This window comes from Oikopleura dioica, chromosome XSR (assembly GCF_907165135.1).
Source record: "Oikopleura dioica chromosome XSR, OKI2018_I68_1.0, whole genome shotgun sequence".
Classification (NCBI taxonomy): domain Eukaryota; kingdom Metazoa; phylum Chordata; class Appendicularia; order Copelata; family Oikopleuridae; genus Oikopleura; species Oikopleura dioica.
In genome coordinates, this window is record NC_137294.1 from 12,577,420 (window position 1) to 12,604,039 (window position 26,620).

General features: G+C 43.6%; 8 protein-coding genes across 11 annotated transcripts; all 8 read right to left on the bottom strand.

Annotated features, from left to right (window-relative positions):
* Positions 1-5,364: 5,364 nt before the first annotated feature.
* Positions 5,365-6,005, bottom strand: LOC145710582 (uncharacterized). The gene is made up of 2 exons (XM_081788352.1): positions 5,840-6,005; positions 5,365-5,764 (listed from the first exon to the last, which is right to left on the bottom strand). The coding sequence occupies exons 1-2, from the start codon at positions 5,997-5,999 to the stop codon at positions 5,382-5,384; spliced, it is 543 nt and encodes a 180-aa protein (XP_081644478.1). The 5' UTR covers positions 6,000-6,005; the 3' UTR covers positions 5,365-5,381.
* A 38-nt stretch (positions 6,006-6,043) lies between these two features.
* Positions 6,044-7,948, bottom strand: LOC145710579 (uncharacterized). Of its 2 annotated transcripts, none has more exons than XM_081788350.1 (5): positions 7,668-7,948; positions 7,327-7,613; positions 6,938-7,144; positions 6,647-6,895; positions 6,044-6,601 (listed from the first exon to the last, which is right to left on the bottom strand). In XM_081788350.1, exons 1-5 carry the CDS (start codon positions 7,940-7,942, stop codon positions 6,063-6,065), a joined length of 1,557 nt encoding a protein of 518 aa, XP_081644476.1. In that variant the 5' UTR covers positions 7,943-7,948; the 3' UTR covers positions 6,044-6,062. The 2 variants fall into 2 exon arrangements, with proteins under 2 accessions (XP_081644476.1, XP_081644475.1); XM_081788349.1 differs by having other exon boundaries at positions 7,294-7,613.
* Positions 7,949-7,975: 27 nt separating this feature from the next.
* Positions 7,976-10,566, bottom strand: LOC145709749 (histone-lysine N-methyltransferase SUV39H2-like). Of its 2 annotated transcripts, none has more exons than XM_081787449.1 (6): positions 10,256-10,566; positions 9,967-10,207; positions 9,067-9,918; positions 8,629-9,024; positions 8,482-8,579; positions 7,976-8,403 (listed from the first exon to the last, which is right to left on the bottom strand). In XM_081787449.1, exons 2-6 carry the CDS (start codon positions 10,021-10,023, stop codon positions 8,355-8,357), a joined length of 1,452 nt encoding a protein of 483 aa, XP_081643575.1. In that variant the 5' UTR covers positions 10,024-10,207; positions 10,256-10,566; the 3' UTR covers positions 7,976-8,354. The 2 variants fall into 2 exon arrangements, with proteins under 2 accessions (XP_081643575.1, XP_081643576.1); XM_081787450.1 differs by having other exon boundaries at positions 7,976-8,395; positions 8,474-8,579.
* Positions 10,567-10,716: 150 nt separating this feature from the next.
* On the bottom strand, positions 10,717-11,516 carry LOC145709753 (histone H3.3A). The gene is made up of 3 exons (XM_081787455.1): positions 11,420-11,516; positions 11,170-11,379; positions 10,717-11,124 (listed from the first exon to the last, which is right to left on the bottom strand). Exons 1-3 carry the CDS (start codon positions 11,489-11,491, stop codon positions 10,996-10,998), a joined length of 411 nt encoding a protein of 136 aa, XP_081643581.1. The 5' UTR covers positions 11,492-11,516; the 3' UTR covers positions 10,717-10,995.
* Positions 11,517-13,967: 2,451 nt separating this feature from the next.
* Positions 13,968-18,355, bottom strand: LOC145709748 (ribosomal protein S6 kinase 2 beta-like). Its single transcript, XM_081787448.1, has 11 exons — positions 18,102-18,355; positions 17,697-17,953; positions 17,517-17,654; positions 17,148-17,472; positions 16,679-17,065; positions 16,403-16,572; positions 16,206-16,356; positions 16,013-16,151; positions 15,668-15,969; positions 15,443-15,619; positions 13,968-15,400 (listed from the first exon to the last, which is right to left on the bottom strand). The coding sequence occupies exons 1-11, from the start codon at positions 18,331-18,333 to the stop codon at positions 15,339-15,341; spliced, it is 2,340 nt and encodes a 779-aa protein (XP_081643574.1). The 5' UTR covers positions 18,334-18,355; the 3' UTR covers positions 13,968-15,338.
* Positions 18,356-18,372: 17 nt separating this feature from the next.
* LOC145709751 (putative dihydrofolate reductase) lies at positions 18,373-19,731 on the bottom strand. The gene is made up of 3 exons (XM_081787453.1): positions 19,482-19,731; positions 18,695-18,899; positions 18,373-18,622 (listed from the first exon to the last, which is right to left on the bottom strand). The coding sequence occupies exons 1-3, from the start codon at positions 19,683-19,685 to the stop codon at positions 18,468-18,470; spliced, it is 564 nt and encodes a 187-aa protein (XP_081643579.1). The 5' UTR covers positions 19,686-19,731; the 3' UTR covers positions 18,373-18,467.
* A 62-nt stretch (positions 19,732-19,793) lies between these two features.
* Positions 19,794-22,141, bottom strand: LOC145709750 (histidine protein methyltransferase 1 homolog). Of its 2 annotated transcripts, none has more exons than XM_081787452.1 (4): positions 21,686-22,141; positions 21,398-21,456; positions 21,079-21,286; positions 19,794-19,933 (listed from the first exon to the last, which is right to left on the bottom strand). In XM_081787452.1, exons 1-4 carry the CDS (start codon positions 22,122-22,124, stop codon positions 19,818-19,820), a joined length of 822 nt encoding a protein of 273 aa, XP_081643578.1. In that variant the 5' UTR covers positions 22,125-22,141; the 3' UTR covers positions 19,794-19,817. The 2 variants fall into 2 exon arrangements, with proteins under 2 accessions (XP_081643578.1, XP_081643577.1); XM_081787451.1 differs by having other exon boundaries at positions 21,398-21,464; positions 21,649-22,141.
* A 322-nt stretch (positions 22,142-22,463) lies between these two features.
* LOC145707187 (magnesium transporter NIPA2-like) lies at positions 22,464-25,858 on the bottom strand. Its single transcript, XM_081784678.1, has 10 exons — positions 25,741-25,858; positions 25,541-25,695; positions 25,356-25,476; positions 25,163-25,283; positions 24,921-25,012; positions 24,677-24,880; positions 24,457-24,636; positions 24,035-24,076; positions 23,034-23,150; positions 22,464-22,764 (listed from the first exon to the last, which is right to left on the bottom strand). Exons 1-10 carry the CDS (start codon positions 25,832-25,834, stop codon positions 22,730-22,732), a joined length of 1,161 nt encoding a protein of 386 aa, XP_081640804.1. The 5' UTR covers positions 25,835-25,858; the 3' UTR covers positions 22,464-22,729.
* Between the last annotated feature and the right edge of the window lie 762 nt (positions 25,859-26,620).

The window sequence follows — 26,620 nt, forward strand, 5'->3', positions numbered from 1 at the left end:
TGGTGGTTCAAGCGCAGAAATGAACAAAATAGCAGCAATATGTATATCAAATTGAAACTTGTAATAAGTTCATTCATAAAATCATTGAATAAGCCCGAACCAACCGGTTACTCTCGCGGTAAATAGCGGTTCCAGACGGTTCAAGCCGGTTGAAGCTAAAAACATGCTCAAAGTGGTTCAATATGGTTATCAAATGAATTCATTTACAAAAGCGAGTCTTTCTAACACGTTATGAAATTCAACCGCCTGGTTATTCTTGCGGTTCATGGTGGTTCATGGTGGTTCAAGCCAACAAATAAACAAATAGCATCAATATGTATATCAAATTGAATCTTGTATTAAATACATTCGTACAATCATCAGGCCTGTTTATACAATTCAGTCTGAGACGGGGCAAAGCCGACCCGAAGGGGAGGCCAGGCCCGTTTATACAATTCAGTCTGAGACTGGGCCAAGCCGATCCGAAGGAGAGGCCAGGCCCGTTTATACAATTAAGTCGGCGACGGGGCCAAGCCGACCCGAAGGGGAGGCCAGGCCCATTAATCCAATTCAGTCTGGGACGGGGCCAAGCCGATCCGAAGGGGAGGCCAGGCCCGTTTATACAATTCAGTCTGCGACGGAGCGAAGCCGACCCGAAGGGGAGGCCAGGCCCGTTTATACAATTCAGTCTGAGACGGGGCAAAGCCGACCCGAAGGGGAGGCCAGGCCCGTTTATACAATTCAGTCTGCGACGGGGCGAAGCCGACCCGAAGGAAGGCCAGGCCCGTTTATGCAATTCAGTCTGAGACGGGGCCAAGCCGACCCGAAGGGGAGGCCAGGCCCGTTTATACAATTCAGTCTGAGACGGGGCCAAGCCGACCCGAAGGGGAGGCCAGGCCCGTTTATACAATTCAGTCTGCGACGGGGCGAAGCCGACCCGAAGGGAGGCCAGGCCCGTTTATACAATTCAGTCTGCGACGGGGCGAAGCCGACCCGAAGGGAAGGCCAGGCCCGTTTATACAATTCAGTCGGCGACGGGGCGAAGCCGACCCGAAGGGGAGGCCAGGCCCGTTTATGCAATTCAGTCTGCGACGGGGCGAAGCCGACCCGAAGGGGAGCCCAGGCCCGTTTATACAATTCAGTCTGAGACGGGGCCAAGCCGACCCGAAGGGGAGACCAGGCCCGTTTATACAAAACAGCCTGAGACGGGGCCAAGCCGACCCGAAGGGGAGGCCAGGCCCGTTTATACAATTCAGTCTGCGACGGGGCGAAGCCGACCCGAAGGGGAGGCCAGGCCCGTTTATACAATTCAGTCTGCGACGGGGCGAAGCCGACCCGAAGGGAAGGCCAGGCCCGTTTATACAATTCAGTCTGCGACGGGGCGAAGCCGACCCGAAGGGAGGCCAGGCCCGTTTATGCAATTCAGTCTGCGACGGGGCGAAGCCGACCCGAAGGGGAGCCCAGGCCCGTTTATACAATTCAGTCTGAGACGGGGCCAAGCCGACCCGAAGGGAGACCAGGCCCGTTTATACAAAACAGCCTGAGACGGGGCCAAGCCGACCCGAAGGGAGGCCAGGCCCGTTTATACAATTCAGTCTGTGACGGGGCGAAGCCGACCCGAAGGGGAGGCAAGGCCCGTTAATGCAATTCAGTCTGTGACGGGGCCAAGCCGATCCGAAGGGGAGGCCAGGCCCGTTTATGCAATTCAGTCTGAGTAGATGCGAAGCCGACCCGACTTGGCTACGTCGTAGACCAAATTGCATAACGGGCCTGGCCTCCCCTTCGGGTCGGCTTTGCCCCGTTTCAAACTGAATTGTATAAACGGGCCTGGCCTTCCCTTCGGGTCTGCTTGGCCCCGTCGCAGACTGAATCGTATAAACGGGCCTGGCCTATCTTCGGGTCGGCTTCGCCCCGTCGATGACTGAATTGTATAAACGGGCCTGGCCTCCCTTCGGGTCGGCTTGGCCCCGTCTCAGGCGGTTTTGTATAAACGGGCCTGGCCTTCCCTTCGGGTCGGCTTGGCCCTGTCTCAGACTGAATTGTATAAACGGGCCTGGCCTCCCTTCGGGTCGGCTTGGCCCTGTCTCAGACTGAATTGTATAAACGGGCCTGGCCTCCCCTTCGGGTGTGCTTTGCCCCGTCTCAGACTGAATTGTATAAACGGGCCTGGCCTACCCTTCGGGTCGGCTTGGCCCCGTCTCAGACTGAATTGTATTAACGGGCCTGGCCTCCCCTTCGTGTCGGCTTGGCCACGTCTCAGACTGAATTGTATAAACGGGCCTGGCCTCCCCTTCGGGTCGGCTTGGCCCTGTCTCAGGCTGTTTTGTATAAACGGGCCTGGCCTCCCTTCGGGTCGGCTTGGCCCCATCTCAGACTGAATTGTATAAACGGGCCTGGCCTTCCCTTCGGGTCGGCTTGGCCCTGTCTCAGACTGAATTGTATAAACGGCCTGGCCTCCCCTTCGGGTCGGCTTGGCCCCGTCTCAGACTGAATTGCATAAACGGGCCTGGCCTTCCCTTCGGGTCGGCTTCGCCCCGTCTCAGACTGAATTGTATAAACGGGCCTGGCCTTCCCTTCGGGTCGGCTTGGCCCTGTCTCAGGCTGTTTTGTATAAACGGGCCTGGCCTCCCTTCGGGTCGGCTTGGCCCCATCTCAGACTGAATTGTATAAACGGGCCTGGCCTTCCCTTCGGGTCGGCTTGGCCCTGTCTCAGGCTGTTTTGTATAAACGGGCCTGGCCTCCCCTTCGGGTCGGCTTTGCCCCGTTTCAAACTGAATTGTATTAACGGGCCTGGCCTTCCCTTCGGGTCGGCTTGGCCCTGTCTCAGGCTGTTTTGTATAAACGGGCCTGGCCTCCCCTTCGGGTCGGCTTGGCCCCATCTCAGACTGAATTGTATAAACGGGCCTGGCCTTCCCTTCGGGTCGGCTTGGCCCTGTCTCAGACTGAATTGTATAAACGGGCCTGGCCTCCCCTTCGGGTCGGCTTGGCCCCGTCTCAGACTGAATTGCATAAACGGGCCTGGCCTTCCTTCGGGTCGGCTTCGCCCCGTCTCAGACTGAATTGTATAAACGGGCCTGGCCTTCCCTTCGGGTCGGCTTGGCCCTGTCTCAGGCTGTTTTGTATAAACGGGCCTGGCCTCCCCTTCGGATCGGCTTTGCCCCGTCTCAGACTGAATTGTATAAACAGGCCTGATGATTGTACGAATGTATTTAATACAAGATTCAATTTGATATACATATTGATGCTATTTGTTTATTTGTTGGCTTGAACCACCATGAACCACCATGAACCGCAAGAATAACCAGGCGGTTGAATTTCATAACGTGTTAGAAAGACTCGCTTTTGTAAATGAATTCATTTGATAACCATATTGAACCACTTTGAGCATGTTTTTAGCTTCAACCGGCTTGAACCGTCTGGAACCGCTATTTACCGCGAGAGTAACCGGTTGGTTCGGGCTTATTCAATGATTTTATGAATGAACTTATTACAAGTTTCAATTTGATATACATATTGCTGCTATTTTGTTCATTTCTGCGCTTGAACCACCATGAACCGCAAGAATAACCAGGCGGTTGAATTTCATAACGTGTTAGAAAGACTCGCTATTGTAAATGAATTCATTTGATAACCATATTGAACCACTTTGAGCATGTTTTTAGCTTCAACCGGCTTGAACCGTCTGGAACCGCTATTTACCGCGAGAGTCACCGGTTGGTTCGGGCTTATTCAATGATTTTATGAATGAACTTATTACAAGTTTCAATTTGATATACATATTGCTGCTATTTTGTTCATTTCTGCGCTTGAACCACCATGAACCACCATGAACCGCAAGAATAACCAGGCGGTTGAACTTCTGAATATGTAAAAAAGATTCGCTGTTGAAAATGAATTCATTTGATATACATATTCCTACATTTTAACCTATTTCCGGGCAAGAACCGCGACGAACCGGAAGCACAACCGGCTGGTCAAAAAATACCACCCCATTTTGTTCAGTAATTAATAAGCTTCAATTTGAGCTATAAAACATCATCATAGCATGCTTATATCAGAAGTTGATAATATTGGATTTTCGTATCTGGCTGCTTGCGTCAACTTTGGAGCTCTAGAATCATATGAAGGAAGCACTCCGCAATAATAAATTTCATATGTATCGATGCATCTTGCGCTTATCTTTCACATGGTAGGCATCAAATTATCAAAATCCATCTAGCACGCACTCAAAAGCCGCTTCTAATAAAACTAGTGCTTTTTTTCTCGCTAAAAATTCCCCAAAAAAAGAGGTAAGATGACTCATATCGAAAATTCTGCAAGTGCAGTTTTTCAAGGCTTGTCTTGATGCATATGTTCTGAAAGTATGGGGAGATTTTTCAAAAGAACCTTGAAAATCGAAAAACACCGCGGTAAGCCTATCAATATTACACTTTCGGCAACGAAAATCAGGACTGTAGGGAATAAAACATAAAATACTGAAATAAATCCTTCATGAATCGAGTTGAAATTCTTATGAAAGCAAATGAATAGTGAATCGGTAAGTGAGTGTTTAAATTTAACGAGGCCAAATCCTGAATTGCGCTGAGCAAATTGGCTCTTCTTCAAGCAGCACTTTTCCTTCCTTGTGGTCCTCGGTGGCGATCATTCCTCGCCCCTTCTCCGGAATGTTTACGACTTCCATCGCTCAACTTTCAATCCTTCTTAAAAAAAGTCCATCGTCAATTTAATCATAATAGAGATCTTCCTTGATTTCAACTGAAAGTTAAAAATATTAAATCAACGGATCATTTTTAACTACTTTGCAAAATTTATGCAAGCCAATTTGTTGAGCGAAATATTAATCAATAGAATACATAAGAAATGTAGTGTGGCGCCGTGTAAAATAAGAGAGAAAGGTCTTTTGAATGAATCCCGCGGGGAATCCTCAGCGCCACGATTCTTTTTCGCTCTCTTCTTTTTTTCAAAAGCAAAGAGCGAGAAAATCATTTTCGTGAAAAGAAAGATGTCGAAAGAAACACTCAAGACCGCTATTAGGTAGGATTAAAAGCCGTGTTGAATTTGATGAAACATTATCTTATAATAAGATAGCTGCACCCTTATTTTCTCGTGTTCAAGAAAAGTTTGCACATTAACCATCATTTCTCGGTGAAAATAAGGTTGTCAGTATGTAAACTACGCGGAAATCCGCCTCTCAAGGGGGCCTTAAAGTGGAAGAGCTTCAATTTGAAAATTATCATTCTAGGCGTCGCCGAATCCGCCTCTACTCATTCTACCTAACACTCAAGTACACCCTGAAATAAACAACGCAGCTGCTAATAAATTTTACTTTCAACACTGGTTTGGTTTTTCAAATTGAAAGAACGACAAATGAAAAGATTTCTCTTCCTTTTTTTATTAATTTTTCAATGGCTTTTGAACTCGTCCAGAAAGTCAAATTGAACTGGGATGCCGCTTTCCAGCAGCTTTAGCAGTTTATCAGCTGTTTTACGATTGTAGGAAGAGAGCTTTTGGACGATTTCAGGACGCCAGCTCGTTTCTTTTTTCCTCGAGCTTTCTTTCATCTTCTGACAGCGGGAATGATGTGTGTCGCTTGATCGTTGCCAGTGAATGCTCTCGCCTGTGATCATAAAGATCATGCTCGTCGCCCAGCTCTTTAGATCGTCTTTTTCTCCTTCTTGATGATTTCCTTCGGTTTGATGAATTGTCCATTCCTTGCCGTAGTTTGAAAGTGGCCTCGTGACGTCCAGATCAGAAATTTTTACCAGCCAACCGCTAAAACCAGTGTCTAAAAACTACTTCAATTTTAACTATTTTGATACTATAGGGCTAGAAAATGCGGGATAGACTTGTTTGAATTTACCTAAAGCAAGAATATTTCTCGGATGAATACGCCCGTGAACTTTCCCAAACACAGTATGAATGTGTTCCAGTCCATTCCAGCTGTCATAGGCAAAGTTCACATGAGTGAGGGATTTCGGAGAACTTTTGCTGAAGACGTATTCTTCCAGACTCAGCGTCATCCATTCTTATCTGAGGATTTTCATCAGAAACCGTACACAATTATTTACTGTTATTTAAAAATGTCAATCCTTTCCTTCGGCGGAAATCGCCTTTGGGAGCGAGTCATCCACTCCGAAAATCCCGACGAGATTGCAAAAGAGCGAGTCGCCAGTTGGCAATCTTCCTTCAGCATCTTTCACCGCAACGTAAAATACATCTCCATCAGCGTCGCGGAAAAGTCCTTTCGCCGGCGTTCCGAAATCCCCGTCCAAGATCATGATTTCTTTTCCGCTTTCTTCAAATGACACGATTTCCTCTTCAGTCGGATCATCCATTCTAAAAAGAAAAGAGTGCTGATGATTGAGTATTAAATTAAATTGCTCCAAGCTTCCAAATCCGCTTCTTGTCGTAGAAAAAAGTCTTTGTCCACAAAAAGCTGCACCCGGTATGAAGTCTTGGTCATCTGTTCTGTCGAAGCGGTCGCTTTTGAAGTCTGCGAAGGGTCGAAGATTCCTCGACTCGTAAAGTCGAATCGTTCCGCACTGGTTTGGAAAGGCGATGTAGCGGCCGCATTCGCTGGCAGTATGCTTTAGTTGCTTTTTGTTCTCGTTGAAGATCGGCGCTAGAAATGGGGTTAGTAATGATCTCCAAAGAAAAATCATCTTACCTGTGAGGATAGGAACTACTGTGCTGGAACGCAAGTCATAGGTACACAATTTAGCTTGTGGGCCGTAGAACGCAACCGTTAAATTGAAATTTTCAATGTGCATCGAACTAGCCCGGCATTGAGGAGGCATCGCTATCGTCTGGAAGAACGGCTGGTTGCCATTCGACACGTCCCAAAGACGGATGAAACCATCGGTGAAAGCTTCGGCAACCATTTTTCCTCCACTGTGCGTCTCTCGAATCGCTGGATCTATTTTTAATGTAAACAATTGAGAAATAAAAATGGCCCTACCAGTGGTGACGGCTATGATTGTCGAATTGCAGCTTTCGAAGGGGTAGCGTGAATTCTGTGTCTGTCTCCGGATGAGTGTCGGATTGTCTCGCCTCGTCTTTTCCATGTAAAAAGGACGTTCGACGTTTTCGGCAAGAAAGGTGGTTCGGCCGGTAGTATATACTAACTTCGACTCGCTGATGAATTTTATATCGGCGTAAGAACCTCCTGAATTGAGAGAAATTAGATTAATTGAAGGCCTGTACAACTTTTGATAAATGGAGGAAAGAGAGCGTCTTCGGAAGCCACAAGTGTTGAGTAAATGCTTTTAAATGTCTAAAAGAATGTAGCTAAATGCCATTCTCTTTGCTGTATACCTCCTCTTCTTATGTATCGCCCATCGTAGTTACCTTCGCCGCCTACATTATAAGAAACGACGCTTTCGTTCCCGTCGTCGTCGAATCTACAAACTCCAATGAACGAAGAACTCTGCCGCACGCTATGACAAGGGGTCAACGCCATCGCAGTCATCATTCCGCCAACTTGGCCGGGAACAAAGTCAAAATCAGCGTCGCACACTGGCTGCTCGTTCGTCACCGCGTCGTAGAAACGAAACGACTTCGTCTCATCTATGTCTGAGGTTTTGAACTTTTGAAGCGGGATGACCCGAGCTTGACCGAATTTACTCAACGAAATGCTAAAGAAGATCTAGTTAATGGGCACGGCAACATTTAGAAAAAGCCTTATTTACCAGGTTTTGCCGCAGCGGGAGAAGGAGATCTTTTTAACATCCTGGACACTGGGTGGCAATCGCATCTCGCTCTGGACTTGGGAAAAACGAGCGATGGGATCATAGTTTCGATTTGGGCGGATTCTCTGGCTGCGGACATATTGCGGAATTGAAATTGGCTGCTCTTTAGGCAGCGGGGCAGTGTCTTGAATGGTCGGCTCTGCTCTGGGTGCGCTTCCTTTGAAATAACGCTTCTTTACTGGATCGTAGTAGAAGCCGGGTATTTCTTTTTGCATTCTGAAGAACTGCGATACTGAGACTTTTTCAACTGACACTTGGGACTGATTTTTTTGAATATGCAATTGATGAATTTTATAGAATTAGAACTAGGAAAGAAATAAGAAGAACGAGTTTGTTGATGCTTCAGATGCAAATACAGTGTTCTGAAAGAACTGCAGGCACTGTAACTGTAAATCGGCTAGATGCAAATGTTGATCGAGCTGATCCATAAAATAATCCATCATTTATTTTTTGTTTTGTAAACTTTTGATGGAGCAAAATTGGCAGTAGACGGAGCCAAGAAAAAAGGGGGGTCGGGTTTTACAGAAATTAAAGTTAAAAAGTATGTACAGAGAAAAAACGGCCGAATGGAGGGGAGGGTCGTAGTTCGTTTGCGCATTGCACCTTCAATTTTCAAGGCTGAACTCGCTAGCTGCTCTCGGCGTCCGTTTTTGGCTTCTTGGGCGATGGTTTTGAGCTTTTTCGAGGATCTTTCTTTGTTGATTTTGAAATGAGATTTTTTCGTTGCAATCATTTTTCATTGAAAGGTCCATTCCTGTGCTCAAGTTTTCGTTTTTTCTGCAATTGCTTAGCAGGCTTCTTCGTTTTCTTTGACTTGTCGCGGTCCTTGCATTTCTTGGAGCCACATTGGCACTATTGAATTTAATATTAATAAAACTGATTTCAAGCTACTTTGATTTACCGTGAAGACAATCTCGAAATCGTCTTCCTTTTCTTGCTCGTCCGCGACGCCTTCCGAAGAACCGTTCTCGTTGGAAGGGTCTTCGTCTTGATTTTGGACCTCTATCTTGTAGTTGAAGGTCAGCTCTTCGCCAGGTTCAATGTCTTTGTTGGCAAAGAGGACTGGGCACGGACGGTTGATGTTACGGTCGTCTTTAATGATCTTGTACGTCGTCAGGTTCGGGTCGCAGGAATGGTTGATCAGCCGGCTGTGGTTACCCTTTCTCGAGGAGTCCACGACGTAGGCGGGAAAGTTCTTGTCGTTCTGGGTCAAGTTCATGCTGTACATGAGCCCTTTGCCCCAGATTTGATTCTCCGCGAGCTTGAAGGTGTCTTCAAGCATCAATTCTCCGACGTACTAAAAGTTGATAAGACATTGTTGAAAGAAAACAACTGTTACCTCAATCACGGCTTCTCCTTGTTTGAAGCGCTGCATCGCCTTCAATCCCCAACCCCGGTCGTTGTCCGTTTTGAAGATCGAAAACTTTGTGGTGTTGACGTTAGCTCGGAGTTTGGACAACTGGTCCATCTTGCACGTTCCGTTTTTGCGGCAGACGCAGTTGTCAGTGCACTCGAAGATGAGGTAGCTCTCTGGATGGACGACTTTCCAGTATTCGTGTCCATCGCCTTCTTCTGCAGTCACGTGCCGGTAATGTTTGTACTTTTTCCAGCTGGCTTTATGAATGCCGAGGTCGTTTTGCTGGTAGAACTTGACCGTGCATTCGCCACATTCTTCCTTGCAGAAATGCCCCATGGCTTCGGCAATTTCAAGCTGTTCTTCTAGCTCTTTTGCATACTCCGTTAGCTGCGACTTGTCTCCGATGAATGTGTTTTGCTTTATGAAATCGAAAGAAAAGGGACTCTTCGAAATGTCCAACTCATTCTCTATGATCAGATTCTCTCCTAATGGGTTTTCAGCGAGTATTTCTTTCATCTTTTCGCGCTTTTCTTTGACGTAGTCGACCAAGATCATGTTCGAGTATTCTGGCGGAATTTCGTAGTTGGATCGACGAACGATGGGCATTTTCTTGTGCGGGATGATCTTCTTTGCTGCTTCCCAAAATTGGTTTATCTGCCGGCCAAACTCGTACCGATGCGTAGAAATGTCGATTGGACGAACCCACGTGCTTCCAAGTTCTGGAATTCCACACCATTTGACCAAGTACAAGTCCTGTCTATGCTTTCGTTTGTAGTCCAGGATGTACTCGATCTTTCGTTTCGCGTAATTCAAGTGGCGCTTTTCCCATTTGAACTAAATTTTTCTTGATTAAATTCTTTATGAAAAGAAGTGTTATCTTACCAGGTCTCGGTAGTGGTCGATGCGAACGATTTCGGCAGCAGTTGCGTTGGGCATCATCTTTTCCGTCGGGTAGAATTCGCCTTCGTATTCAACAGGCGTTGAGGACGGTGAACCATCCTCGTTGAGGGCGGCTTCGACATCTTCTGGTCCTCTTGGTCGATAGAACCAGGGCTTTTCGTCTTCGCTTTCCGTCCATGGATACTTCTTCTTCAGCAGTCGAGCGCGGCTTTCATGATTATTCCTGAACCAAATCATAAGCAAAGAAATGTCGTGAAAAGTAGTTACTTACACGGAGTTTTCGAACGAGTCAGCGACTTCCCCCAGAAACGCTATTGAAGTTAGTCTGGGGAATCGGCACTTCTTGAGTTTATATTTTCCGACGTCGTCGGAGGAAATCTTCAAGAGGACGCCGTCTCCCTCCTTCAATTTGTCCAGTTTGCTGGGCCTCCCTCTAGACCGTTTTCGCTTCTTCTTGGGAACGGCGGGGAGGCTTCTGGCGAGAGATCGACAGTTTCTTTCACACGGAGGACTGGGTTCGATACGCTTCTTTCTCGCTGCGATCGTGGACGCTTTATTGGGGACACCTCGGTTGTGGAGTCCAGCGAGCCCGAAGATCGAAGATTGTCCCGCTGCGAAGGCATCAAAATCGAAGCAGCGGCGTTGAGGTCGTTTCTCTTTGTCTCATCAATGTCCGATTCCGATAGCGATGGCGGCATTATTCATCTGAAAGTAGGCAAAGTTAACATAAGATGTTAAAATGTGAGTTTTAGTTTCAGTTTCAAAAAGTCCCTCGATCACTCTTGGCCAAAAAGCCTCTTGCGCTTGAGGTTGGTAAAAATAGTTTTCTGAATCGAGACTCGAAGACCTGGAGTCGTGGAAAAACGCTTATCACACGAGAAAGGGAGTAGTTACTAGATGTTGTCGGCAGGTTTACACGATAAAAAGAAAATTTAGGTACGGTGCCAAAAAATAGAGGGAGTAGCTAGGAACGAATACGAGTGAGCGAGGGGATGAGAGTTTGGTGCGTTTTTAGGCTCGTTCGCCTCGAATTCGTCGGGCCAACTGGATGTCCTTCGGCATGATGGTCACACGCTTGGCGTGGATGGCGCAAAGGTTGGTGTCTTCGAAAAGACCGACGAGATACGCCTCGGAGGCTTCCTAAAACCAAATTGAGAATCATCTTTGTATTTTATTATCTCGAACCTGGAGGGCTCCAATAGCAGCAGATTGGAAGCGGAGATCAGTTTTGAAATCTTGGGCGATCTCACGGACGAGTCTCTGGAAGGGCAACTTGCGGATGAGGAGTTCAGTGGACTTCTGGTATCGGCGGATTTCTCGGAGAGCGACAGTACCAGGTCGGTATCGGTGGGGCTTCTTGACGCCGCCAGTGGATGGGGCGGATTTTCGAGCAGCCTTAATTTATTGAAGGAAGAACACGCGTGGTTTTGATTACCTTGGTGGCGAGCTGCTTTCGTGGGGCCTTTCCACCAGTGGACTTTCGGGCGGTCTGCTTGGTTCGCGCCATTGCGTTTCAAAAGAGCAGTCTGAAAAATATAATGCTTATCGGATGTTCAAGAACATAATGTTCAACTGATAGGAGAATCAAATTAGCTTCGAGTCTTTGTGTGATTTTCAACGGCTTAAAGACCGTATAGGTTTTTATAGGGAGGGGTACGGGTGTCAATGTTCTGTGAGATCTTAACTTTAAAGTTAGCCAATAACAATAATACCCAGAAGATTCACCACAAAAAATAATGTAGACTTTACTTGAAATGAGTTGATATGATAAATCATACTACTACTATATAAATACAGTTTTTGAGATACGGGCATGAGAACTTTGACCGGAAAAAAAATTTGACTCGGACTTGTCTTCCGGGGCAGAGTTCGAAATTTGCTGGCAGTACTGCCACGACAATTTTGGCAGTCACTTGGCAGTGGCAGTTAAATTTTTCAAATACTGGCAGTTACTGGCAGCTGCCAATTTCAAATTTTAATTCTGCCACTTCGAAAGATATTTATTTTGCTTTCTAGAACGACAAAGAGATACAACGTCAATGATCAAAGCTTGCTCCAGAGACCTATTTTCTTCAATTTTTTCTATCAAAAGAGACATTCATATTTTGGAAAAAGTTCCTTTTATATGTTCAACTTGTCGAAAAGACTGCTTTTCACTTGGTTTGACTTTAAAAAATATATAAACAGTATAAAAGTTGGCAGTTTTCGGCAGTCAACTGGCAGCTGCCAGTGGCAAATGCCGATTTCGGCAGTCACTTGGCAGTGGCAGTTGAAATTTAAAATGGCTGGCAGTCACTTGGCAGTGGGAGTCGGCATTTCCTTTGAGATTTCGAACTCTGTTCCGGGGCGAGTTTGAATGCGCAGAGCACAAGGAATATAATGGTCTTTATCTTTAATTTAACAAAATATTTTGGATTCTAGAGCAGATACAGCTATTTTCCTCTTTTGTGGACATTTTTTGTCCCAAATTTTCGTAAAAATATCCACAAAAGTGGACAAGAGTCTCCAAAAGAAAGGACTTTAAAATTTTTACTTCGATAAATTTTTCGTCGAATAGTAGCAAATTTTATCATCGAAACGCCTTTCTTTTGCCTTTTTACCATTTTTGGTAAATAAAACCATATATATACCATTGATTTTTTAGAAAAAAACTCCTGATTTTTTGAAAAAAAACACCATATTTCTTCCTCTCGAATTTTCTGAGCTTAACAAATGCCCACAAAACCGGAACCAGTGTTTGAAAAAAAATGTTTGAATCCCGCGGGGGCCGTCTCAGCCTAACCCTTCCTTGATTTTTTGATTTAAGGGGCTTGACCCGCACCCGCGCAAAATTTTGGAATCAGCCCCCGCGCCCGCCCGCAACCGCGCAAAATTTTGGAATCGGCCCCCGCGCCCGCCCGCGGAAAATGTTGCGGGTTTTCAAACACTCACCGGAACATAGTCCTTGCAAAAGTGTCCCGTTTATTGAATTCGTCGGCTTGGCCCCTAACTGAATCGTTTAAAAGAAAAAGCCTCCCCTTCGGGTTCCCGTCGCAGGCTGAATTTAAAAACTAAACTGGCCTCTCCTTTGGATTGGCCTGGCCCCGTCGCAGACTGAATAGAATAAACGGAACTGGCCTTACCTTCGGGTCGGCTTGGCCCGTCGCAGACTGAATTGAATAAACGAGACTGGCCTCCCCTTCGGATCGGCTTCGCCCCGTCGCAGACTGAATTGATAAAAGATGAACTGTCTTGAACCACGACGAACTAGTCATGGATCCTAGTAGTTTGGTTCGAATATCTGTTCAAAAGACTTCTTTAGACTAATGCTGCATTTCGATAAACATATTTCAGCATTTTGTGGATATAAATAGCGTGAACCGCTCTAAACCGCTGTGAACCGGTTGCTAAGCCAAGTGGTTTCGTTCAAAAATCTGTTTAAGGGACTTCTCATGTGTAGAAAAGCATTTTGATAATAATATTTCAGCATTTTGTTGATAATAAGAGCGTGAACCGTTTTGAACCGCTGTTAACCGATCGGTCAACCAAGTGGTTTTGTTAGAAAATCTGTTGGAATGACTTGTTATCAAAAAATATGCATTTTGATATACATATTGCCGGATCTCAACCCATCTAAAGGCTTGAACCGCGACGAACCGCCAGAGTGACCAGCTGGTTCCAAAAATATCACCTCGATGAATTAAGTGATTAATGAGCTCCAAGAAAAGCTATCGATCGTTATCATAGCACGCCCAGAATAAAAGTTGAAATTCTTGAATTCACGTATCTGGTACTTTCAGTAAACTTTGAGACGCTAGAAAAATTTTTTCGAACCCTGACCCTGACCCTGAACTCAGGTTGCCGAGCCCAGTTGATGATTCAGAAGCGTCTTCTCTTTCTTTTAGATGTTCTTTTTTTTCTGGTATCAATGCTTGGATTAGGATGAGTGTCTTTACCTGTAGTCTTTGTAGATTATCTCTTATTCTCAACAAATAATTAAAGTCTCTTATTGTCAGGGAAACCTGGTTTTAATTTAATAGTTAAAAAAATCCGAGCGACACATGTGGCCAATCATAATTTGCGGAGGCGGGGAATCGTTGAATTGAGGGGCGCCCGAGAGTCCTTAACCCCATGAGTCGAACTGGATGGCATAAACACTGTTTTTTTTAGGTTGACCCTCGGGTTTTCCGACCCCCTTAATTTGCTTCAGGGCATGAGCTACCCCCTTACAATCAATAGTCGAAATGATCCCCGTGATCTGGCGGTTCTAAAAATGCATTATGTCAGTGTCTACCCATACTAGAATCCAAGCAATTTTATGCTTGTTTTCCTTAAAAAATGACTATTTTCCGCTTGGCCTCTCTTCAAAGGGGTCATTTGAGGTCATATGACCTCCCCAGGGTCACAAGACCCAGTCGAGGCAACGCAGTAGAGTCTGGGCTTTCAGAAAATGTATAGATGTATGGGGCTACCACATAAGGGTTTTGAATACGGTTGGGACAAAGTCAGGGTCAACCTAAAAAAAACACTGTTATAACCCCATGAAAATCTGCATTAAACAAACAGTATCCGGGACTTCAATGAAATAACTACTGTATCTACTGTTCATTCCGTATTTATTCATTCTGTATTCGAACATGCTTTTCCATTATATATATATATTATATATATTCATATTGTGATACCATTCAGAGGCAAAATTAAAGGCGTAATGGAGCCTCTGATGCAATTTACTTTTAACTTCTCATTTTCGGTTATCTCTGGAACATTGGTTGGGATTAGGGTTGTTTTTCGGTTTTTAATCAGTTCTGCAGTTTCACAAGAAAAAGTAAGTTTGTCTGTTCTTAAGGATGCTCAAGCGAATTCAAGGCGAGGCTCTGATAATGGAAATACTCTTCCGAAAACGTTAAGCCACTTTGCTTCTGCAATAAATCACGAACTCATATATATATATATATATCTACATAATTTTGCAGTTCCCGATATTGAATCGCATCAAAATTTTACTGGCTATTTTGTGACTATTTGTGAAATATGATTTAAAATTACAATAACTTATAATTTTTGAATGAACTTGTATTGGAATTTTCGGATAGTTGAGGAAAGATTATTACAGCAGTTAAAAAGGTCTTGGTCCATACTGAGCTAGTACATGCCAGAATGTAGAAAGAGTGAAGCTGGAGCTTTGTTAGGCAGAAATCCTTTTTAAATATATGTACAGTCACGAAAGGATATAACGAAGATCCGTTTTTTTTCAGAATAAGAAAGAAATAGAAAGGAAGACAGGGTTTGAAAATTTTTGAGATTGAACAATTGAAAATGAACTCATTTGTCCAGGATGGGAAGTTTACCGGAAGATAGGAAAGAGAAGGATTTTAGAACTTTAACGAACTTGGGAAGTTTTTGCCGAAGTTTTTCAAACGTCGCTTGAATAACCCTAAATTGACTTTTACAGTATGTTCTTATTTCGTGGAATTACCTGAACTAACGGGAGCTTGGAGCGAGATGCCTCCTTGTTTTGACGAGTTTCTACTGGAATTAGTGACGACTTTTATCGCACTGCTAACCCCTTTTGAAATGTCGACGGGTGATTCCAGCGCCGCGATGTTTTTTGATGGAAGCTTTTTACAGTTTTTGATCCATTCGTCTTCCAGAACTTAAAGAAATGTCAAGTCCAAACGAAAAGATAATGAAGTGAGCTCACTTTGTTTCGCTGTTGGCCTCGATTTGCTGTCAATACTGAGAAGTCGTTCAAGAAGCGATTTGGCTTGTGGAGAAAGAGCAACGTTGACTTTGGGGTCGTCAAAGTTGAGTTCACAGGAGGCGAGTTTCTGCGCGACGACTTCTTCAGAATCCGACGGCAATATACCAAATGGGGTCTTTCCAACGAGCATCGTGAACATGATGCAGCCAAGGGACCAGATATCACACGACAAGTCGTATTGTTGCTTGTTGAAAACTTCTGGCGCCACATACGACTTCGTATAGCACGGTGTCATCAGCATACTAATAAAACCATGAGTAAACGAATATCGGGAGCCTTTGTTACCCATTTTCATGCCGAAGCTGCTTGGCAAAGCCGAAGTCAACGAGACAGATCGTCGACGGGTCGCCAGTCTCGTCCGCGTACAGAATGTTCGACGGTTTCAAGTCGCGATGAGCAATGTCATTTTCATGGAGATAGGCAACTGAAAGCGTGATTGTATGTTATCTTCTATGTTCTCAAAAAATCACTTTTTCACCTGTAGAAACAACTGTCTTCATAACCGCACTGGCTTCTCTTTCAGAAAACGCTTTCTGCTGCTGAATCTTTGTGAAGATCTCGCCGCCTTCCATCAACTCTGTCACCAGATATACGGCAAAGTTATTCTCCGCCTTTTCCATGAAGAAATCCTTTTTTGAAACATTTATAAATTTTTAAAGAGAAAACCAATCTTACCTTGACTGTGATTATGTTTGGATGGCTACTGAAGCGCACGAGAATTTCAATTTCATCATCGCGCATTCCATTGTCCAGGGGATGAGTAGAACCTGATTTCTTTGATATTTTGACAGCGTACAGCTTTCCCGTCTTTTTATGGCGGCATTTCTTGACTTCCGAATATGAGCCTAGAAATTTAAGCTATTATCGTTTTAGAATTGTATTTGAGGAAGCTCTGCTCAACCCTAGAACCCTCACCCCAGAAAATTTGCTTTAGAATACTTCCATTTTTACCTTTTCCGATGACATCTAAAAGCTCGTATTCTGTGTGGAATGTTTTCTTTTCGTTGTTCGATGCTTGTGTCAAAAAGAACCCTTCCGGAGCATTATTTCTAAAGTGACTTTCAGTCAATTCCCCCGGCGACATAGGATTCTTTTCATGGCTCCCTCTCGTAAACGAAAAGCCGCGAAACAGTTGATTTGCGCCGGCCGAGGCTGGAATAGCTGGCGAATCTTGCGCGACGCGACGGGTGAAGTCTTTGTCGAAGTACTCGGTTCCGCAGTGGTCGTTTCTGTCGATGGTTGGGATAAATGGCGGCTTGATTTCCTTCCGCACTAGTTTGTTCCAGTCGATTCCTTGGAAGAACTCGTGGCGTTTGATGTTGTTTGGACCTTCCGGGCCTGAAATAAACATGATTTTAAGAGGTAAGCTTTGGTATGTAAATCGGTCGAATACGCGCGAGGAAAAACCAAGATGGTTTACCTGCTCCAAGTCGATTCTGTGGCTTTCTCTTGAACAATTTGCGGAGTAACGATTGCGCTTCGGCAGTCAAAAACGCTGGCATCGCCAGTTTGTCCTTGCAGATCAGCTGCATCGTCATTTTTCTGTTCTTGTCGCGGAAGGGTAACGAGCCCGTCAGCATTTCGAACATGAGTACAGCAAAGCTCCACCAGTCACAGACGTGGTCGTGGCCCGTGCGTTTGATCACTTCGGGCGCCATGTATTCCACCGTGCCGCAGAACGAGCCCGCTTTGTTCTCGTTGTCGGCGTGCTCGAACGATTCTTTTGATAGGCCAAAATCCGTCAGCTGTTCGGAAAGGAGTGAGTTGAATGAAGAAGAAAAGGGAGTACCTTTATGTGGCCGTCTTTGGCGACGAGGACGTTCTCGGGCTTCAAATCGCGATAGATGATTCCAAGAGAATGAATATGAATTAGGGCAGTGGCAAGTTCGGCGAGGTAGAACTGTACATCTCGTTCCGTGAACATTATCTACCGAAAAGCTCAAACTTTTTGTGTATTAAAAGAAGTTACCTCTTTACTCAAGCGGGTAAACAAATCGCCCCCTTGGACGAATTCTAGCACTAGATACAATTTGCCTTCAGTCTGCATCGCATAATACAGCTCGACGATGAATGGATGTCTGACCATGGCGAGGATGTTGCGCTCGAGTTTCGTTCTTTCTCGATCGCGCACTTTGAGCGCCGCCTTTTTCAGAACTTTCATGGCGAAGTATTTTCCGCGGTCAGCGCCTTCGTTTTTCTGCACCAGAAAGACCTTTCCGAAAGAACCTTTTTAACGGATGCACAGAACTCTTTCTTTACTTTCTATCTATGTGTTTTGATGTTTTAAAATGTCTATGAATGTCTGTAGATGTCCCTGGAAGCCTGTGGATGTCCATAGATCTACAGATCTTAAATAGTTTCTATGGATCCGTGCCTTGACCGAGCACTTTTAGCAGCTTGAAATGATTAGGGTGTGCTTTCTGATTAACAAGGGAGTCGAGGGCAACTTCGCTCTCCATTTCTTCCGCTTTCGATGAGTTCTGACTGTTTTGCGCATTCTGAATTTGGCTGGCAGGTAATGGATCGACGTCCATTTCGTCGAGTTCGATTCTGTTGATCAGCCCCGTGGCTGACAGTGGCCCGTGTGCGTAATGATCGAGCGGCATTCTAGCGAAGCGAAATTGAGGAGCAAATTATTACTGGGTAAAGGGTGTGTTCGGCAGTTGATAAAGGAGGTAGAATTCTGGCAAGAAGACTGTGTCTGTGAAAATTTGAACAAAACAGTGATTCTAAACTGGATCTAAAGCTGGATAGAGTTTTTGACGTGTCGCTCAAAATTGAACTTGAGGCCGTCTTCTTCAATCGTGAATGTCTCCGACGTGAATTTTGGCGAAGGCTCGAGTCGGTATTCAGCCTCCAAGAGCTTGTAAAGGTCTGCTACGTGTGTATCGCAACCTGAAAAGAGTAATAAATTGAGGTCGTATTATTAATTGTCTTTTGCACATGGCTCAATAAAGGGAGACTTACAGAAGTCGCGCTGAACCCGCGTCAAGTAGATTTCATCGACAAAAGCGTCTTTGAGCGCTCGATTGTAGAGCGTCGCGCCGCCGATGATCCATTTCGCCGCGGCGCAGTGATGTTTCTCGGCGTAGTCGATCGCCTCTTCTAGCGATGTGCATTTGACGAAGTTCTCGCTCTCCAGCGTGTTGGTGATGACGATGTTAACTCTTCCCTGCGCACAAATATGAGTTTAAAAAGTGAGTAAAAAAGTGAGCTAGGATTTTCCCTGTTTCGTTGGGTTTTTATTTGACTGCTCGAGTAGATAGGGAGCTAGAGTAATTAACTAGTCATTCGATTGGCATACTATCGCCCCGGGCTTCAGACTTCAATCTAATAGCGGTAGCTACAGTAACCGTCATTACGCTACAGTATGAAGTTGATGTCAGGACATGTCTACGTGCCAATCAGTTATGCCGCTGAAAGTCCAGGAATATTAGAAAAGAAATGTCTAGAAATGTTTCGAATGGGTCAAGCTGTCTATGAATGTCGATGCCCCGTACTTATTAACATAGGTAAAACTAATAGATACCAATAAATGCCAGTAGAAGTTAGCGGTAAAAATTGATGTCTAAAGGTGTCTATGCCAAATGTCTATGGATTTCTTTAGATATTGATGGATATCTTTGAGATGTCTAATAGACGTGTCAACACTGTTTGAAATGTCAAATTATGTCAATTGATGTTCATAGAAGGCTACGGATGTCATTATACAAGATAGAATGTCTCTGATGTTTCCATGCGAAGGTACTTTTACCTTTAGCGGTCGAAACTTCTCCGGAATGGACTGCCAAGTATTCCGGCCCATGACAACGACGGATTCCCTCTCAGCCGAGCCTCTCGTCAACTTTTGAAAGTGCTTGAGATCTTGTGGAATTTTCCAGGGTAGATCGTTGCGCAATCCGATTCCGCCTTTGAGATCGGCGGCGAGAATCATGTTCCAACCTTTCCCGCCTTTCATTCTTTTTTCTCGAACTCAAGTATCTCTTAAAAAAGAAGTGTTTTTTTTTCATTTTTTTCGATTCGTTTTGAATTTCAGCCAGTAGCGCGCGGGAGAATTTGAATCTATAAAAGCGGCGATAACGAAGAGTAATTATAGTTTAATCATCTTCAGAATGTCCCGCCTCAATTCTCCATCGCCCGAGCTGCTCCAGATGACGTCAATCGCGTAGCCGCCTTCTTTTTTTACGTATTCCATCCAGCCGAAAACTTAGACAACAATATTAATTATTTAGCAACTTTTGGTGAAAGTTTAAGGGGGAGGTCGACGAGAATCGGGATTTCTGTAACCAAAAATCCGGAAAATCCTGCTTAGATAGGCAAATCCTGACTTTTCAGGTGGAAAGAAAAGTGTTTGAAAAATACAGCGGCGAAAACTAGAAAAAAATTTTTTTTGGAAAAATTGTCAAAAAATTGGGTCAAAGTGGGGGTTACTCGTAACCAAAAAATCTCGAAAACGGGAATTTTTTTTCTTCGTCAAATTATATAAATAGTTAGTTTAAACCCTTAAAAATACGGCGGCGACAATATATAGCGGGCTGCTTTTATTAAAAAAATTTTTTCTGTTGACTCAAAATATGCGATTTTCCTAAAAATCGTCATTTTTGCTCATTTTTCATTAAGAATTTCACCAAAAGCGCCGAGACTCGGAATTTTTTACTGAAAATAATAATAAAACGATTTAAAAACAATATCTAGTAAATAAAAATCGGATTAAGATTGTTTATTGGTGAAATAACCAACTTTTAAATCTTGTAAAATCTCGAATTCCAGACTCAAAATTGTAAATTTTGTTAAAAAAAGCTGACTAATGCACAAAAAGCTGGAGACCAAAAATGCTCCTTTTTTCTTAAGGAATCCAAAAATATAATCAAAATTTTGAAAAAGCGAAAAAATTTTTCTCGTCGACCCCCTCCTTAAAAGTCACACGAATGTTAAATATACTTTGGAATGTCTTTAGAGATCATTTGTCTTTTCTGGGCTTCTATAGATGTCTCTAGGTGTTAAAGATACCTCTAGATGTCTCTAGATGTGCCTATATCGCTCTAGATGTGCCAGGCATTGTGCCTACATGTCTCGAGATGGGTTTTCATGTCTATAGATGTGCCTACATTTCTCTAGACGTGCCTACATGTCTCTAGATGTGTTAAGATGTCTATAGATGTCCCTTGATGTTTACAGATCTACCAAAATGTCTCAAAATGTCCCTAGTCATTCCTAGATGTCAGTAAGTGTCCCTAGATCTCTATAAAAGCCCCTAGAACTTAGACAACCAAATAAATCAATTAAAACTTATCAAATTATCATAAATAATTAATTCCATATAACTTATATGATATAAGTTATAATGTCACCTGAACCCGAGCAGCCAAAGTAATGGCTCTTGGCGGCAAGATAAACGACTCCCTTCGGAGCCAAGCAGCTATCTATTGCTTCGAATAATCTGCAGTAGTAATCCGCGTTGTATATAGTTTCTGCCGTCAGAATCACATCGAACTGGTCTCCTTTGCTTTCAATTGCTTTGGCTAGCTCCGCCCAGTCGCCGCTCGAAGCTGTAATTCGCTTTTATGGGATTGTCAAATTTTCAAAGTTAAAAATTTTCAATCTAAAATTTACACATTTGCGAAAATCACGCTAAAAGACTACGGGCAAACTTTTGATGAACCCGATTCCCGATGCTTTCTTTTCCGAATCGTATCCATTCTCCACCAGAACACTCGTCAGCACATTATCTATAACACTAACTCCATGAAAAATGAATTGTCTTTGAAAGGATCATCAAAATCTTGAGTCAAAACCTGAGTCAGGGTCTTCAAAAGCCATTTGTAAAAAATGTCTTCGTATTCAAATCTTTCGAAACAAGCTCTTTTAGGACCCTGACACAGGTTTTCCACGCAGCTCTTTGTACCTAGTTCAGAACTTACTTCTCGTTGTAGTCGGTAAAATGGACCTCAGTCGCACCTTTGCTCAGCGCGTAGATTCCCAACAGTCCCTGTCCGCATCCCAGGTCCATGACGCGCTTCCCTCCCAGTTGAAAGTTAATTCTAGCGTCTAGAAAGGCCAGAAGATCTTTGGTGCCTTCCCACAGGACGCGCCCGCCTTCGTACTCGCCGCTCTCGACGTCGCACTCTTCGTCTTTGTCTTCTAAATAGGCCATCGTCACATTTCCACTTTCGACGAGCTCTAAATTCCGGACTGGGAGCTTGGACTTGCGGCGGGCCTGCAACCTCGCTGGCAAGTCGGCGTGAATAATAAATGCCCTCCCAATGGCCTCTTCTGCTCCCGCGGGAATCTCTTTTTCTTGAACAGATTCGTTTTTACCAATTTCACCGATCGGTGCAAAATCGTTAGAAACGCACTTTTCGCTCTCGCCAATGTCAAAGTTGAATTGAAAACCCATCTTCTTTTTTTTTATTTTTTCTGAAATTATAAAAATTAATACAGAAACGAGTTAATTAATAATTATGCACGAATTTACTCTTACGAAAAGCTCTTTTGTAATTCCTGTTTGACCAATCAAAATGGTCAGAAAAGGCTTCCCTCCAATCAAAACCCTTGATTTTGAGGTAAGCGATAAAAGAAAATTCATGAGTTTTGATTGGAAGAAAGTCTTTTTTGAGCAGTTTGATTGGTCGAATAAGGATTTTAAAAAATCTCATATGGAAAATCAATTCATGCATAATTATTAATTGAGTTGTTTAAAACTTATAAGCACATAAAAAGTCAGTCGAGAAAAAGTCGTTTTTTTTTTGGTTTATTGTACCCAAGTTTCGCCAAGTTTGTCCGTGTTTACAAGAAAATTATTAAATACAGAAATTAGATAGTTATGGTTGTTTCAGGGAGGAAAAATGCGTTCGTAAAACAATTGAAGCCAACTTCGAAGATAGCAGAGAATTCATACAGGGATATTTGATTAATTGAGTTTCTTTTTTTTTTTTCGTCGCGAAGGATAGAATTTCGGAACTTTCAATTTCAAGCTGAATGCGAATCCACAACAGACTGCTTCTACGCGTCTGGATTGTTTTCCTCTTCGTCTGATTCTTTGGCTTTTCAATAATTTATAATTAAAGGAATAGGCTTCAAGAACTCTACTTTTCTTCGATAATCTACGATAGAAATTCTAGGCTCGGCGACCTGTGTAGAAACCTGAGTCAGAAGACTGGCTCTCATTTAGGGCCTTGACTCAGGTTTCTAAGCAGATTTTCTCGCCTTAAAATAAGGGGTTCTCTATGATAAGTTATCATTAATGACAATTAAAGATTTGAGCTTTGAACTCTGGAAGAATTTTTCTATATTTTAAGCCCTGGACCTAGAAGATGGGAATACTCTGCGGTCGATCCGTTTTGCGTTGTCGTGGTTTGTCTCTTTGTGTTAATATTAAGCTGACTGTCATCAACGTTGCGGAAGGCATGCAAAAGGAAAATCCCTGATTGACGTTCGAACTCTTTTTTTTTCATTAAACTTTTATTTCATTTTTGTCGAAAGAAAAGGAAAAAGCGAGGTTGAGCAAAGTTGAAAAAAGTACAAATTTTAAAGGCGTTTTTGAGCGGAGCTATATTTTTGTTAGACATGGCACTTTTTTGAAGACTTTTTGCGATTTTTTTTTAATGAATTGAAGAGAGGTAAAAGTAGTACTGGTGCAAAACTATCCTTTTGATTTTTGATTTGGAAGAAGTCAGCAATAATTGAGGCTGGGCTCGGGGACTGTGTGGAAACCTGAGTCAGGGTACTGAAACAGCTTTAATTAAAAGCTGCGGAGCTCTCTTAGGACACTGACTCAGGCTTCTAGACAGGTTGCCGCGCCCAGAATCGAGGCTTTAGTCGTCGACTCTCAAAACGAGCAACAAAGACGACTACATCCTTAATAAGATTTGAGTGTTTTTTGAAGTAAAAAATCATCAATTTGGCAATTTCGATTTTGAAGATTATTGAAAAAAAACATTCTTATTCGAAGATTGAACTGTCAAGATCAATTAACTGTAGTACAAACTGTATGTGGACTGTTACATACTGTAAAATCGACTAGTTCTAGTTACACTTGGCTGGCGTTAGTGCAGGCAGACTCAAAGTCCCGGACAGAGGCCTTGGTGGTCACCCTTGTGTCAAAAAACTCGGTGATCTGAGCATCCGCACTGGGCAGCTCGTCCCCGTAATCATTCACTAAAAATGGGGTCAAATTTGTCTTCCTCCGAAATCGAAATCGGCTATTTATTTCAACCCCACGGACCTTCGTCTTTCAGCCTTCCAAACATTTTGAGTTCGAGCGTGCCTATTTCAAAATTAAGATAAGAACGAGTTTTTTTGAATTACCTATAATGATGACTCCGAATCCAGCCAGGGTTCCAACAATGTCTTTTTCGAGATGCAAAATGTTAACTTTTAATTTTTCTCGGCCAATAAAAGGTCCTGGAAATGTTCCTTTTAAAGAGAAGTCTGTATGTTTCAAGCGAAAATCTAACACAGGAGTCCTTGGACAAGGAATTTCCCGACCAATGAGACTTCTGATGGCAGGCTCGATGAAAGATTTCGTTATCAAAAGATAGCTCTGCAGGATTTTTGATTAAAACCTACAGAGGGTTCTGCTGATAAAGAATATCTTCATCAACGACCTCGGATTGACCAAAAAATGACGGTCTCGCTCGGACTATGGTGTATCAGAGGCGCCCGCCATCGAAATGGACCTATTTAGCTCGATTGGCTCAAAATATCTTTGAAAATTTCGCATCCCTTGCCCATAATCGACATTCCCTGCCACTCCTTGTACAGAATCGCGGAACAGGTGAGCACACACGTCGTAAACATAACATAATAAATCGGCGTGACGATGGAAGTATTGAAGATATCGAGCGATTTGTTGAGATAGTTGATCTGCGTCGAGATCGACAGAATCAGGCAGACAATCAAAAATACGTCTAAAACAGGCATTTTCATTTGATCTCAAGTTTTCGAAGCTAACCAGTGGCTCGGTGAACGGATTGGGCGAGTCAGCGTCGAAGAACTCTTTCCCAACGAGCGAGACGCCCTTAACGCAGGCGACGGAGAAGGAGCCAAGCAAGGAGCAGATGATGATGTAAATGAGAATATTCGTCGTTCCGTGCTTCGGCGCCACTTTGAAAATTAACACCATGCTGACCGCCAGAGCAACTCCAGCGTAAACTAAATCACTGAGCAGCCCGTTTTTCGATAATCATCTTACGCAAAAAGCCTGGCTCCATCATCATCATCCCGAGCTCTTTGAGATCGTTGACGGATTCGTCTTTTGGCGCGTGGATCACCATTATCGTACTTCCTTCGATTGGATTTTCAGACGAAAAAGATAGAAGCTTGCTAACCTGGGCTCGACAACTTGGTTGCCAAGCCCAGGTGGGTTTTGAATTTAATCGGGCAATCTTTCTCCGGCTGTAGCTCAAAAGTTTTCAGTTCGTCTGTCAATCCGGCCCTAAGATAGCAAGCATGCATCCCATCTTGCCATGAAGATTCAACCTTTCATTCAAGAACTTTGCGCTCAAAACAGCGGTCACTAGGACGGACAAAGCACCAAGAGGTGTTACTGTTTCCCGTTCGCAACAATCCTTCGATAATAAATCAAACTCAAGTGCTTGTTTCGAGTTGCGAACGGTTCCTAGTGTAGCAGGAGCGAAGCCATAAGCGAGGAAGTTTGCAGCTTCGCCGATTCCCATTGTGATGATTCCAGCCCACCAGACGGGCTCGAAGAGATACGCATGTCCACCAGCACCAGCGCGAGCAGCACCCTAAAAATTGGGGTTATTGTCTGACGTGAACATCTTTATTCAAGTTTATTTTGTCTTTATTTACCCTAGCTTCGAGTCTAAGGAGCCCCTTTTTCTTGAGAATGAAACTTGTTCCGATGAAAATGCTGCTGCTGACAGCCAAACTCAAACCGATGAAAAAATCGCGCTGGGAGACCTTTTCGTCCAGGGGCACAAAATCCGTGTCTGCTACATCTCCATCTAGGGACTTATTTCAAAAGGTGAAAAGGCAGGAAGTCGACTTACGAGCTCCAGCGGCCGGAAGTTCCATCGTTTCATTTTGCGCGAGATCGGCGACTCCGCTCTTCGGCCGGGGAAAAGGTTGATCCAAGCCAATCATTCAACCAAACATTATCGAACTCTAGAATATCGCAAATTACACTGAGTCCGTTATCTTTGCTAAAAATGCTGTCCCTGGGTCGACTACATGTGTAAAAAACCTGTGTCAGGGTCCTAAAAGAACATTAAAAATAATATCATAAGTTATGATTCATAATAGCTCTTCGAAGTCCTGACTCAGACTTCTGCACAGGTTGCCGATCAATTGGTGAAAATCGAGAGTATAGAATAGAATCACGCGCTAGTCAGATTTTATGATACGAGAAGAGTGGTTTTGATGATTTGTTTGTAGTAAGCAAAGAATGGTATTATTTCGCGCCGCGAAACAGGTTTGAAGGGCTACCAATGACCACCCCAAATAGACCCCTAGGTTTGTCTTTTGTTTTGGAGTAAGGTGATTTAATGAACCATCGTTTTTTAAGGGAGTATACGGTCAGCAAATTCTTTTTCTTTGAGAGAATCCCATAATTTTGGTTCCATACGCAAAATAAGATAAGGGTGTCTCTATTTTAACTCATAGTAATAATTGTAAAAAAGGGCTCTTATGATGGGTACCCCTTAAAATCGAGTTTTAACATATTCTTGGAAAAACATAAAATGTTGTTTAGGCGAGTTACGAATATGAATACAGAGAGTCGTTTTAAATCACTTCCGGAACAAAACTCAAGAACTAGGCCACTTGGGTCAGTTCAACTTAACTCTCTCCTTCTGTAAATACAAAACAGTGTATTTAGTGTTTCAAATACAGCTTCCAACATACAGTAATACTATCCCTTCATCGAATAAA